At 42.0% G+C, this 15,410-nt stretch overlaps 1 protein-coding gene across 1 annotated transcript in view; it reads left to right on the top strand.

The window, feature by feature from the left end:
- The window catches only part of mn1b (meningioma 1b), a 25,898-nt gene extending 18,825 nt beyond the window's left edge, over window positions 1–7,073 (top strand). The window contains exon 2 of the mRNA XM_031305038.2: window positions 5,072–7,073. Coding sequence (XP_031160898.2) covers window positions 5,072–5,307 — 236 coding nt within the window. The 3' untranslated portion in view covers window positions 5,308–7,073. The remainder of the gene's footprint in view (window positions 1–5,071) is intronic.
- The last annotated feature ends 8,337 nt before the right edge of the window (window positions 7,074–15,410 follow it).

The raw sequence follows: 15,410 nt of genomic DNA on the forward strand, positions 1-15,410 counted from the left end.
AGGTAGTGTCTTGGTTTTTCCATAAAAATCCCCTTTGGCTTTCCTATAATACTGGGTGATGTTTAAATCCTGTGGCGGTCAAGAGTTTGGCTTATTTTACAAGTGTATTGTAGCAAATAACAATCGGCATATTCTGAAGGCCTGCAGGTCTTTAACTTTAAGAGAGATGGTAGAAAAATGAACAGCTTTTTTCTTTGAACAGCATTTTTTAGAATATTTTTTTAGATGTATAAAAAGAAATCCTGGTTTTATATGAGCTCATACCTGAACATGGGTCCTGGCATTAGGGCAGCAACTAACCATTATTTTCATTGTCGATGAATAGTTAGTTGGGCAATTAATTTAATAGTTGACCTATTGCTTAATCTTTGCAGCTCTACCTGGCATTATATAAGCTGTGTGTGTGTGTGTGTGTGTGTGTGTGTGTGTGTGTGTGAAAAGAGAGTTATCATGTTTGTAATGTGATCTGTGCATTTGTTTTTCAGCGTATTTTTCACTCTTCTCCTCGCAGTGAAACTGATTGATGTGTCTCACTGTAATTGTGTGTGTGTTTCTGTGTGCACGTCCATATGTGTGCAGGCGCGCGCGTGTGTGTGTGTCACGTGTCCATCTTTGCATGAAAGTTTTCATTTGTCCCGTCACTTCTGAGACAGTGAGAAGAACCTTAAGTTGTTATATTTTCAGATAAGAAGACGTTTTATCTGGTTCCGTAGTCCCCCCTGGTTAAAAGACCTGTGTGTGTGTGTGTGTGTGTGTGGCGGCTGTGGTTGGTGTGTTGTGTGTTTTTGGCTGTGCGCGTTGTCAGTTTGCTGTGTGTCAGCAGCGAGCCGGGTGAACGCTTGGCTGCCTATTCAGGCCGCTGCGGACCCTGCTGTGCCCAGCTAGCATGAGCTGCTGGCGGCTGCTGCAGGGCACCACGCTGGGGAGAGTGAGTGTGAGGGGTGGAGGGGTGGATGCTGGCAGGGGGTAGGGAGATCCGCCATGCCGAGGTGTATGACTGGACCCTCTGGCAAATGTTAGATCTTGTCACCGCCACCACCAACACTGCTCTAAATCTCCATTTCTCCCTCCCCCCCCTCACTGTCAGCCCCTATTTACACCATGTCTCTCCTTGGGAGGGACATGGAGATAGAGAGAGAGAGAGAGAGAGAGAGAGAGAGAAATGTTGCTAGAGCTGCACAGATTAATTGATTAGTTGTCAACTATTAAATTAATCGCCAAATATTTTGTTAATCGGTTTGTAGTCATTCAAATTTCTCTGATGTCAGCTTGTTAAATGTGAGTATTTTCTAGTCTCTTCTCTCCTCTGTGACAGTAAACTGAATATCTTTGAGTTGGGGACATAACGAGACATTTGAGGACGTCATCTTGGGCTTTTTGGGAAACACTGATCCACATTGTACACCTTTTTCGGACATTTTATTGACCAAACAACTAATGCATTAATCGGGACAATCATCGTTAGTCGCAGCCCTAAAATGTGCAGAGAGTCAGAGAGATAAACCAAACAGGGAACAACGGGAGGCTTGGCTGCCTGACCTTTAACCCCCCCGCCACACACACACACACACACACACACACACACACACACACACACTTTCCATTCCAGTGGTCGCGGCCCAGACAAGCTGGAGGGCAAGTCTGCATCCCTGCCTGCATGTCTGCCTCTCTTGGTTGTCCTAGCTGCCTGGCCTGGCCTGGCCTGGCCTTCTCGTCCCTGACTGTGTCACTGCTGTCTGGGGCTGCAACTAACGATCGATTATTTTCTCGACTAATGGATTAATTGTTTGGTCTATAAAATGTTCCCAGTTTCTCAAAAGTCCAAGGTGACGTCTTCAAATGTCTTGTTTTGTCACTCCAAAACCCAAAGATATTCAGTTTAACATGATTTGAAAAAGAAACAGAAAAGAAGCAGGATACCTCCTCTTAACTGCCTATTTGAGATGCTAATATTGTTATTTTTGCATGAAAGATTACTTTGGCCATTAACCGATTGTCAAAATAGTTGGCGATGGTGGCCGGGTTGGCTCAGTGGGTAGATCAGGCGCACATATACTGACTAACAAACGATGCGTTAAAGAGGGTTGTGGGAGATGTAGTGCTCTGGCTTCTCTGGTCTCTCTCAGGTGAGCAGCAGACTGACTGAAGTGTTGTGATCTGCCCAGACTGCGTCGGCCATCACAGCCTCTTTCTTTTCTGACACATGTACCTCAGCTTGTCAGTGCTGATTTCTGCCTGTCTCCACACTCAGGCTACATTACTATTATTATTATAACCTGTATTTATTCAGGGAGGGCCATTGAGAGCAAGCTCTCTTTTCCAATGACGCCCTGATTGCAGCACAGATAAAAGGAAATAAATACATCTTCGAGAAATTGCAGTACACTTCTGATCAATACTATACCCAAAAATACAAATTACAACAACAACAAAAACAGAAACGAGTAAGAATCACTGGTGAAGTTAATAATAGGGCTATTAAAAACAAGGGCATAACACATTTTCAAGCATCATCTTGAACGTCCCAATGGAAACTAGTTCTAATTTTAGAGAATCCTGAAGCCTGTTCCATCTGTCAGGATCAATTTAATTCAATTTACAGTTGACGCGTGGCGTGATAAGTCTAACGTGTGTCTTTGAGCGTGTCTGAAATGTTGTGTTAGCGAAATTTAGCAGCGAAGACAGATACAGGGGACTCTGCCACCCATGCTCTACACTACTACGTTCTGGTTTTAAAACTAATATCTTCTGCTACGTTTACGCCTCGCGTCCGCACTACTGCGGCGTTTCCGAGCCCCTAAACTGGAGACATTTGGAAACTCTGCTGCCCCCGTTTTGGTGTGAAAACTCCGGGGTTGCTTTTTGTAGTCTGGACGGAGACAAACGGAGACCTTTGGAAACGACGACGCACGTCAGTCAGTCTTATCTGTTAGGTAGCTTACAGACCTTTCAGTAACAGTTCCACCTCGTCCTCGCTACAAGATAATAAATCACTGCTCTTACTTTTCACCGTTGTTTTTCCTTCTCCAAAGTATTTTCTGTATTTTCAACATATACATCCATTAATTTTCAACCGCAGAGTAACATCAGACAATCTGCTTCCTGTTTACATCGGCACACACACATGCCCAGTGTGTGTCTCAACGGTCATGTGATATGTGATGTCAGACGTGTTAATATGGACGGAGATTAGTTCTGCTACTGGAGCTAAAACTCTTGTGTGGACGGAGATCGTTTTTGTCTCAAAACGCCGCTTAAAAATGAAAAGGTAGCAGTGTAGATGTGGCCTTAGACACCCTGTACCTTAAAGCTCCGTGTCTTTGTGCAGCACACCAATCCGCTCACCGTCCACATGGGGCGAGGCAGTCGTCAATTTATGTGCGGCGAGGAGATGGGTGAACCAGCAGACTGATTTTAGCGCAGGATCCCTCACATCTTCACACTCTCTTTCTCTGTGCTTTGGACTTCCTTGGAGGCAAAACCCAAAGCACACGATGCTTGCTTGATGAACACTAGTGTTACGAAACACAGCACGTATTCTCTTTCCCCGGTTGTATTTTGGTGTCTACTTTAGAGCTGCAAACATTAACTGATTAGTCGGTTTGAGTCATTTTTCATGAAAACAAACCAAAACTTCTCTGATTCCAGCTTGTTAAATGTGAATATGTTCTAGTTTCTTCTCTCCTCTGGGACAGTAAACTGAATATCTTTGAGTTGTGGACAAAACGAGACATTTGTGGACGTCCTCTTGGGCTTTTTGGGAAACACTGATCGACATTTTTCACCTTTTTCTGACATTTTAGAGACCAAACAACTCATCCATCCATCCAGAAAGTAACCGACAGATTAATCGACGATGAAAATAATCGTTACTTGCAGCACTACTCTTCTTCAGAACTTTTTTTCTTCATGTCAGCCTGTCTCTCAGCAGATGAAGTGTGACGCTGCGCCTTGGTGTATAGTTTAGCCGAGCACTTCCTGTCCTCGTCAATCTTCCCCCTTGACTCATTTTTTGGTTACACAGCACAAAGCGATTTCCCTCCATATGTGAAGCATGCATCGCAGGCGTGAGCATTAACTCCGTGGCACAGCTTATTTTTTTTTACATGACTTATAATCAACCTGCGTATGGATTTTACCGGAAGCTCGCTGCAGCCATTTAATACGAGGCTCCTCACTTGGTGACACAGGGTCGATACCGTGGCATGGTCATTATACCATTAAATTGGGTCAAGCGAGGTTAGAGGCCACCTCTCTCCATGCCCTTTGACCCTCTGACCGCAGGTCACACAGGAGCGCTGCATATTTGCACGCCTGACTGGGAGCAAATGTGTGTGTGTGTGTGTGTGTGTGTGTGTGTGTGTGTGTGTGTGTTTTTTTTCACGTGTCTGTGTTTTCACTTGTGTGCGTCAGGCAAGGGGGAGTAGGGCTCAAAGATGCATTGATTAATTGGCAACTATTTTGATAATCGATAAATCGTTTAGAGGTGCAACGATGAATCGATTAATCGATTAGTTGTCAACTATTAAATTAATCGCCAACTATTTTGATAATCGATTAATCGTTTGAGTCATTTTTTTATTAAAAAAAAATAAGATTTCCCTAATTCCAGCTTGTTAAATGTGAATATGTTCTAGTTTCTTCTCTCCTCTGTGACAGTAATCTGAATATCTTTGAGTTGTGGACAACAACAAGACATTTGAGGACGTCATCTTGGACTTTTTGGGAAACACTTATCCACATTTTTCGCCATTTTCTGACATTTTAGAGACCAAACAACTGATCCATGAATCAAAAAAACAATCAACAGATTAATTGAGTGTGAGCAGAGGAAGCTTTGCTCACATCTTCTTTTTTCGCGGTGGTATCGATGGGGATGGGGGTAGTGTTGAATTAATTTCACAGTGCAGATTTAGAGTGGGAAGTGAAAATGACGCTGGTTTAATTAAAACGTGTGTGTTTTTAAATGGTTCATCTGTATCACATAATGCCAATTACTTGAAGTTGTTTTTTTTTTTCATTTTTTTTTTGGTACAGTCTTAATTAACCTTCTCTCTGTGTTTGTCTGCAGAATCGGAGCTGTCCCAGAGTAAAGCTGGAACCGGGGCCCCAGGATCCGGAGCCGGGGCCGGAGGGGGAGGGGGAGGGGGAGGGAGCAGCGGAGGGAACCACCTGCAGTGCCTGTCCGTCCACTGCACAGACGAGCTGGGGGACAGTAAGGGCCGAGGGGGGCCCGTCTCGTCCTGGCGCTCGCTCCACTCCGACATCTCCAACCGGTTTGGGACATTTGTGGCGGCACTGACTTGAACAGAAAGCCGGCCCAGCAGGAAGAAGAAAACAAGAAGATTAGGACGTTAAGACGAAGAAAAGCTTCAGAGACAAATAACGAAATAACGATGAGAAGAAGGAGGATGATGATGGCGATAAAGTGTTGATGAGGCAACTGCGAGCAGCTCCTGCCTGTTCAGGGACAGAAAGACATTTACACTCATAAAAACAAACACATAGACACACACACACACACACACACACACACACACACACACACACACACACACACACATACATACATGCGAATACCATGTTTTTTCTGATACTCAGTCACACTTTAGGACAATACAGTACAGTGCTCTGTGGGCTCTACTCAACAATGCCCAACATCTGGGAAAACCTCAACTCAATATTTTTTTTTTCTTCTTTTATTTTCTTTGTTGAAGAAAAAGAAAGAAATGTCAAAGGAGGAGGATACAAAAACCAGAAGAAGCAGAAGACGTAGAACAGATATTCAGTTGTCATTGGCTTTGATTGTATACCAGCGTTGAATCAGTTCTGGTTACAGCTCTAATGTCTACATTATCCCTCCAATTAAAAGCATATGTACTGTTTGCTGCCCACATACAGTGGTTCCCAAAGTGGGGTCTTCACTAATTATTATTCCATCGATAAGTCATGGCAATGACAGAATGTATGACTTTTGTGCTCATGGGTTTCATACACTTTCTGTAATAAAACACCTTGCAAAGAAAAACCACCAGCACACTGTCTAATATGCAAAAATAAATTGAAGAGCTTGCAACGTTTCGGTACTAGACCATCATCAGGCAAATGGTGTTACATACTGAGAAGCCATCTTTTGTAGGAGGTGATGGTTTGACTGCACCTATCACCAACTTCCACATGAAATGGTACCGAAACGTTGCAAGCTTATACATTTTTTGTGTGCAAGTTAGACCATGTACGTGAGTTTTCTTCGCAACTTTTGACCTACGCGTGCCCCTTCCGACGCACCTGTCTCACGTTATAGATGTGCAAAGTATTTTTCTGTTCTGTAATAAAAAAAAATAAAAACATCTAAAAGCAACAACAAAAATCAAATAAAATGGGGGTCCGTGGACTAATTTGTGTCAGTTTAGGGGTCCTTCACGTGAAAAAGTTTGGGAACCACTGGACTTTTATACACAGTTTCAATAGAAGTGGCAGAACTAGAGGAAGATAGGAAGAGGGGTGATTTTGCATGAATGTAACTCAACTCTTTTTTTTTTTTTGTTTCTGTGAACACAACTTTTCCCTCCTTGTCAAAGAAAATGTAAACCTTTATCATTTGCTGCTCTCTTAATCATTCACGATTTGTTGTATTTCTCTATTCTTTATTTTGACAACAATAACTTCCCCTCATTCTGTTCTTTTTCCTCGCCTCTACTATCGACCTTATGAGCTCAACCGCTTGCATACAACTCAGCCAATGCGAACTGAAGAATGGAGGTCAAGGGATTGTTTAATAAGGGAATTGAAAAAAAAAAAAGACTATTGGTATTGCACATGTATAATAAGAGAAAATTTGCTGTGTGTTAGGCAATCTTGTAATCTTTAAATAAAGCTTCTGTTGACTTTGAATTTCTGAAACAATAGATGGAGGACTGTGACGGCAATTTACGAACTGATTTCTTTTGGTTTTTTTTGTTTTCTTTTTTTAATAATATGTAAAGTGCAGTCGTCTGTTTTCCTGCATATTGTATATATCTGTATATGTTTTATTGAGTAACTAAATAACAATAAATATGACGTTAAAGGTGGAATTTGTGTCCTTTGGCAATTTGTTTTGTTCTCTAGAAGCCTCCAGAAACCTTATTAAGCACAGCAACAAACAGGAAATCAAACAGTGGTATACTGACAGTAAATATTCTATTAGACTAGTGTGTGTGCCCTGAGTATCATCAGTGAATTACAGAGGTGCCTACAGTATATCCCAAGAGATAGATGTGACAGGGGAAGTTGTAGACTGATGCACAATATCTGACAAGCATGCAGGAAAAGCTGCGCCATATTAAATCCAGAGTACTAGAAAATGTGGCTTCCTGGTGGATTAGGAAGCCAAGACGATTAAAGGGAGACACTACAGGCAAAAACATCACTTTAAATTTTGAGTTTTGGGGCTATTTTGCTTCCATAACATGTCTTCTTTTAGACTAGTGGGAAAGAAACATCCAAAATACACATTTAGGTGTTTATTTTACTACACTTTGTCTATTTGCACCTGTAGATTTCTCCTAAATTTACCAAAATTTAGCAATAGATAATGCCTCATTTGCACATAACATGACAAAGCTAGTCAGATTAATTGACGTACCCCTTCATCAATTTACAATGTATGTTATAAATGTATAACACTATTATATAAAAGTGGATATTGTTAATTTTTTTATTTAAGGTTGGTTTCGTCAGCAATCCTACTACTACAGACCTAGGCTAGTACTACTTGGAGTGAAGCTGAATGTTTTTATTCATTACTTTTAGCTAACTATTTGAACCGTTAGCTAACTATTCAAACAGTTAGCTAACTATTTGAGCCATTAGCTAATTATTTGAGCCGTTAGCTAACTATTTGAACTGTTAGCTAACTATTTGAGCTGTTAGCTAACTATTTCAACCTTTAGCTAACTATTTCTACTGAGATATTTTTACAGTTTCTCCATTACTTTAGCTAATGGGTGATTCCTGTTTTGGATCACATTTCCATGTCCCAATGATTTCCTTACTCTTATTATTGTCTAAAATTAGACAAATATTTATGACAAATTAATTTTATTATGTGGTAAGTTGTTTTCTATTGCTTTAACATAAATAAATTACTTTTATTTTTTATACGTCTCTTTAAAGCACCTTTTTCTGTGGTATATGTGTTCAATTCAGCATGTCCCCAATGCAATGTAATCAATGTAATTCCTCAATAAATATAATCCATAAAATGATAAAAACCTCAACTTATTCTTTATTACTTTGATAGATCAGGGCACACTTCCTTTAGTCAAGGAAGTAAATCTGGTGAAACTTCATTTGTTTTCTGTAGTTATATAATATATTATATGTCCCCACAGTCCTTTTCCACTCTGTGTCTGTATTTTCTTGCCTCCCAAAAAAGTCTACAAATCCATACAGCCATTTGCAGGAAGTGGCAACATTTGGTTTTGGAGGGAATTCAACTGGAAAACTGAGGTAAGCTCCAACAGTCAATAGGCTTGTTCGAGATGAACTGCGCCTCGCCTGTAAAGTGGACGAGAGCAGGCGGCAGCAGCCGGGGGCGGTGACAAAAATCCGCTCTCAAGTCGGACAGTTTACAGCCGTTTCCAGCAGCCTTCAGGCTGAACAGGAAGTGACAGAAACACTGTGGTCTGATTCCGATTTAATAAAATGTTATCAGACCCATATATCATCTTGTACACAAGTCTCCTATTTTTATTATGACAGAGTAGCTGTCACAATGCTCTACATGCGTTCTGTTGAGCTGATTTTAATTAACAACACACTGTAGATGATCTGTAATCTGAACAGATTTAGTCTCTCTGACTTCCAAACGTAACTATCAGCCTGCACACAACATGTGGTTTGTACAGAATAAGCCTTTAAATCAGACAAATAGCAGTTTAAGTCCCTCCAATTCAAAATCAATAAAAAGTTTATATAAAACGTCATCATGTTGAGTCGATTCTGAACCAATCAGCTGTTAGATCAGCTGAGAGGCCGGCGTTTCCCAGCATGCCCTGGGTCCATCTGGGTCTTGCAGTCGGTGAAAAGCAACTGCGCTGCCTGTGTCTCAAACCTGCGGCCGCCTTGATCTCGTGAGGTCATCGTTGCCCACGTGAATGACGTCAGAGCAAGTCGGGATCAAGTCGGACACAAATATAATCAGCATGCCACGCTGTTAGTGTATAGCCTATTATGGAAAATATTTATTGGATAAAATATTTCTTAAAAACATTATTTTAAGTCCTTTTCAAGTGATTAATCATTTGAACTGTTTAGTCATTACTTTTAACTAGTTATTTCTACCATTAATTTGAGCTGAACTTCTGTGCTCACTTGCTAAGTAGTTTTCACTCTTACATAACTTCAAATTGTTCTGGTGTTACGGTTGACTTAATGTTAATATGAGAATATATTCTTCCATGTTTTAACCATGTATCCAGCTAGATTAAATAGCTCACACTGAAGCATTGTGTCAAGAGTTAACTCCATTTAATATTGTATGTGGCGTTTTCTTTTGTGTGGTGCAAATGTTCCACCAAAACAAGTTTGTTCCCGAGACTATATAGCAGAGCCACCGTCGCTGCGTCTGGAGCTTAGCGCCGCCCAAGATGACTGGGATTGGTAAAAAGAAATGCAAACAACCCATAGTATTTTTTCCTGATATCCCAGAATGTATCTGTGGTGTAACCAGACCTTACTCAACAGCGCTATGGAGATAGGTCTGACAATATGAGACTACTCCAAATACAATGCATGTAACCAAAAGGAAAATGTAAGGCCGCTCAGAATTGCTTTGTTTTCTTCATTATTGCTGTTGTTTTTGGCGACCCTACACCATCTTGCCATCCGCTCCTCTCCATGCGTGCACACACACACACACACACACACACACACACACACACACACACACACACACATACAGTCCCCAGGCCCTCTTTGGCTCACCTGCTCTTTATTGGCCATCTGCATGGATGCTTAATGCAAATCAATACCTCCCCTGTGTGCCAGCTCTGAGGTGGAGATATCAATGCTACCTAACAGGGCCAGTGATAAACCTGCATCGCTGCTGTTGTCCAGGATACACACACACACACACACACACACACACACACACACACACACACACACACACACACACACACACACGCACGCACACGAACACACGCGCACACACACAATCTGGAGCTCTCTGCAGGACCCTGTCTGTGTTATTCAGGTGTGTTTGTGTGTGTGTGTACGTGTGTGTGTGTGTGTGTGTGTGTGTGTGTGTGTGTGTGTGTGTGTGTGTGTGCGTGTGTGTGTGTGTGTACCCGTCGCCTGCTGTGTAGGATTGCAGGGCCCGTTGTGAATGTGATGCTCGGAGAGCTGCAGCGTTAACAAACAGCAGCAGAGACTGGTTTTGTGAGAGACTGTCATGTCACCTGGGAGGGCCTGTTTAGGGAGGGAGAATGGGGGGGAGAGAGAATGTGAAATGTCTGGGGAATAAATGCTGATCACACTGCTGACTGTGAGATTGAAGCTGGAGATTCTCTGTTAGGTTTAGTCACTGAATCAGTCAAATATTGTGCGAATACTCACGGCCCTTTATGCAATCGTGTACACAGTTGTTTGCGTGCCAATATCTTGACTGGATATTTTGAAGCACTTAATCTCAGCAAGCATTACATTTGGAGCCAATTATTTACAGCAATTACACCTGTCACCTTTCTTTTGTTCACAGAGAATATATTGTACAAAGGGACAACATGTCCACAAGTCAAAAATGTCACAGGTTCGACTAGTGTTAGGCAATAGAGCTGACACAACAGACTGGCTTACATTTACGTAATGGATCAAAAGGTATTTTTGTACCTTTATCAGGGGTGTGTTGGGTGATTGTTTACGAATCAAAATGCTTCTCTATTGTGAAAGCTGAGCTTTGTGCTTTGTAATTGTGCATGCCAAGGTTCTGTATTTCCATGGAGAGTCACCACAGTGTATGCCAGGAAAGTCCTGTGGCGACACACTACCTGCCCATCTGGTTTGGCTGACCTCTTTTACGGCAGGACGAGGGCTTGTCCTCACAGGTTTGTGATGAGCACAGACAGTTGTTGAACACCAGCTTATAGTTAAGTAACCGAAACTCTGCTGACTAGTTTTGCCTCCTTGGAGACGAAACTGCAGAATGAACTAGAGAATGCAATTGCAAGAAACTGCGGTGTGAATCCTGTATGTTGAAAGGCTGACGCTACCCAGAATGTATGAAAGAGGTGGAACATTGTAAAGTTTGAATGGTGTTTCTCTGTGAATGTATGAATGAGTAGATAGCAGTTGAAAATATATGAATTTGTGTCAAATTTGAAATTTCCATCCATTCACTTGAACGGGGAAACCTCCCCCAAAAACGTTGAATATTTCGTAAATTATGGACATTTTGTAAAGTAGCAGGAATGTCCTAATCGTGCTGAACATTTTGATGTTTGAATGAAGTTTCTGTGTTGAAAAATGTGGAAGGAGTTAATGTGCAAAATAAGGGTAAGGAAAAAATTAATAATAAATAAAGAAGAAATAGGTGCTGTGAATGCCTTCCGCAATTTTGTTGCTGTAATAGATCTGAAAGCACCAATTATTTAAGATCCAAACTAGCAGATTAATTAAGCTGGTTCAATCAGGAGAGACTTCATCTAAGAGTGAAATACGTTTAATTAACATTAGGGCTGCAACTGACGAAAATTTTCATTGTCGATTAATCTGTCGATTACTTTCGGGATGAATGGATTAGTTGTTCGGTCTCTAAAATGTGGTGAAAAATGTGGATCAGTGTTTCCCAAAAAGCCCAAGATGACGTCCTCAAATGTCTCGTTTTGTCCACAACTCAAAGATATTCAGTTTACTGTCACAGAGGAGAGAAGAAACTAGAAAATATTCACATTTAACAAGCTGACATCAGAGATTTTTTCCCCCCTTTTTTTCAGTAAAAAATGACTCAATCCGATTAATCGATAATCAAAATAGTTGCAGATTAATTTAATAGGGTGACAATTTATTGATTCATCATTGCAGCTCTTATTTTCATAGTGCATATTAGGTTTATAGAGTTAGAGAGTTAGAGTCTTTGGCGATTAGACTTCATCATAATGTTACATTTATAAGGGGTATAGAGGCCATGGTTAGTCTCGCATTGCCAGGCCTTCCTCCACAGCGCTGCGAAGGAAGGTCTGGCGAGTCCACACAGCATTCCTGGATGGGAGAAAAACATGCTCTGGTTTATTGGCATTTCTTTAAACCAATCACAATCATCTTGGGCGGCGCTAAGCGCTGAACGGAGCCATGGAGCTGCTGCAAAATAGCCTCGGGAAGGAACTTGTTTTGGTGGAACGTGTACGTTCAGAAGTTGTTTTAGTCGTGCAACAGAAAACTCAGATTGGACAGATAGTCTAGCTAGCTGTCTGGATTTACCCTGCAGAGATCTGAGGAGCAGTTAACCATAGTTAAGTCCTCATAAATCCACCGGAGATTAGAATTACAACACAAAGAAAGAGGAAGGTAACGGACATCCAGCTGGAGATCTTGGCAAAATCTGGTTGGTTTAACTGAAAGAGCCCAGAGTCAGCTGATGACAATGCAGCTGATTAGGTTGGGAGAGACAGAGAAATGTGAAGCAGAGAAGTCTTCCTAGTTTAGATCAACGGAATAACTGCCTGACGTCATGTCCCTTGCCTTCTGCTCTCTGTGTGTTGCCATTCTCAAACTCTGTTCTCTTCACTATGGAAAACAACAACACACTTCGAGCTAGCGAGCTACACGCTGAAAATGGTGAGTTTTGAAGAAGATTTGGATGGTGCAACGAGTCAGACCTGCTTGGTTCTTTTGGTGAATGACTGTAAAGATTTACAAAGAATATGTTTAGGGCATCTCCTCTCTTACTGGGACGTTTTGGGACTGATTGGTGGGATTGTTGTGGACGAAATACACACGGAGATACACTGTTAAGAGCCAATGAGGTTTAACCATGTATCAGCTAATTTAAATAGCTCACGTTACAACAGTTTTCAACAGTTAGCTTCATCTAATATTGTATGTGGCGTTTTCTTTTGTTCCATTCACATTCAAATTCAAATGTTCCACCAAAACAAGTTCCTTCCTGAGACTATTTAGCAGAGCCACCGTCGCTGCGTCCAGAGCTTAGCGCCGCCCAAGACCATTACGATTGGTTTAAAGAAATACAAACTATCCCAGAATGCATCTGTGGTGTAGGCAGACTTTACTCCACAGCGCTGCAGAGATAGTGCTGGCAATGCCAGACCAAAGTCTTCCTGAATGAACTTACGCTAAGCTTCATAAGTGCAAAAGTTTCCCCGTTTTCCCCGAACATGCCGGCTGCTTAGCCACGGCCATGTGCCACATTGACAAAGAGGCCTTGCGATATTGGCTCCGGTCAAGATGTATGGAGCTGGACCTTTTTCCTTCAATGGGCTCCTCTGCGTGGCAGCCATATTGGGAGGGAGAGGACTGTGTGGTCGCCTGAGAACTTGTGTGTTTCCCAGCCAACGTGCATCTAAAGAATAACAATTTCACTAGCCATGAAGACCATCCATGGAGCCGTGGGGGCCGTGGCCAGAAAGCTTGGCCAAACACTCTCCTCTCATGCAGCTTTCTATGTACTCCTATAAATACATCTCCTATTTGTATAGAGGCGATATGCATCTTTGGGAAAATACCACAATGTTGACATAAGAGCACCCTCTACACCCCCTGCTCCTCCTTTACTGCCCCCTCCCCTCTCCAAACTCTTTCTACCCCTCGCTGAACCTTTCACTGCCTGAGAGAGAGAAAGAGAAAGAGCGAGAGAGAAGGAAAGAGAAATGAAGGGAGACTGGGAGTAAAAGAAGTGTCTCTTAGAGGCCTCCACGGTCTTTAAGCCACTATGGTATCCACCAGAGCCCTCACATACACTCGGCCTCTAAAGGGCTTTTGTCCTGTAAAGAGGGGGTTTGGCTAAATTGGGGGTGCTTGTGGATTGGCGGGTGGGATTGGGCTTGGTGTAGTATATTTGGCTCCCACGTCTCCATCACAGGAATGGAGAACTTTTTTTTTTTTTTTTTTAAGCGAGGGAATTGAGAGGTGGGGTGTGGAGGGGCAAAAGGGGCTCTGTTTTTTTGGGGGGGCGGGGGGGTGGGTGGGTGAGAGAGGTTTGGAAATCTTCCAAACAGTGCCTTTTTGCTTTCAAAGAAGGCTCCACTTGTGTAAATGTGCTCTTTGTCCCTTGGCCTATTGTTTGAATAGCATTGTGGACTTTTTGTGGGAAGCTCACGGGGGCCTGGGGGGGGCCAAAGAGGGACCAAAGGGGGCTCTGCCTGAATGACTCGGACCCAGGATGATAAAGGCCGTGAAGATACAATTAAGAAATGTTCATACATGCATGCACACATAAACATGCGTCTAAACAAAAACGCAGACATATGAATATCAATGTATATAGTATAGACATGGAATGATGTGTTATGATTTTTTAGATGTTATTGATGCTGTGCTTCGTACACTGGAAAATGTGGGAAAATGTGGAAACTGGAAATTGGATGAAAATGTCAGACACTGGTGACTAATGTCGGTCTTCTATGTCTATGTCTATGTTGGTCTTTCAAAATAAAGTTGAAAAATGAAGTTGACTGCACAAATGTGAAAGTGTTTAAAAGCATTGGGCCCTAATTCCTGTCACCAATCTAAAGTGAGTGAAGTAAATGTTAACAGAGACCACAACAGAACTGTGGACTTGTCCGAGGACGATCCCATTGTAGTCCCGTCTTTGCTGATAGACATAATATGAAAACAGTCTGCCTCCCTCCCCCCTATAAAGGGACTTCTTCATAGAGCGGAGAGTCTGAGAGTCTGGGCTCCCTCGCCGCAGCCAATTCATGACTTCCATCTGTCCTCTCAAAAGATGCTGGCAGGTGGAAGAGAAGCACAAAGCATTTGCATTACGGGGCCATTTATTCTGCCTTTACAGAGTCAATGGGTCAGTCGAGTAAAATGTTTACCCGTGTTGTAAAAATGTAGAGTTCAAGTATATTAAAAACACGGACTCCTGGGAGTTTAGTGCTACAGCAGAGTGGAATAACATGTTTTTTTTTATTTGTGTTGTGATAAATTCCATATATATACTTTTACACAACTTTAAAACGCATCAATTAAATAATACGGTTGTTATATGATTCAGTATTGCTGCAACAGGTGCATGTAGTTACACGGAGCAGAAGCAGACTTAAACTCAAATCCAATGAGGATAATCCAGTGAGGATAAAGTAAGACCTTGTAAAGCTGTCCCTTCCATGTCAGGACGGTCTACACCTCTCCAGTTTCTGTTACTCTGTTTGTCTCGGGTAAATCCCCGTCCCAGCAGTATGGCC

The sequence above is a fragment of the Sander lucioperca genome, chromosome 2 (genome assembly GCF_008315115.2).
Source record: "Sander lucioperca isolate FBNREF2018 chromosome 2, SLUC_FBN_1.2, whole genome shotgun sequence".
NCBI lineage: Eukaryota > Metazoa > Chordata > Actinopteri > Perciformes > Percidae > Sander > Sander lucioperca.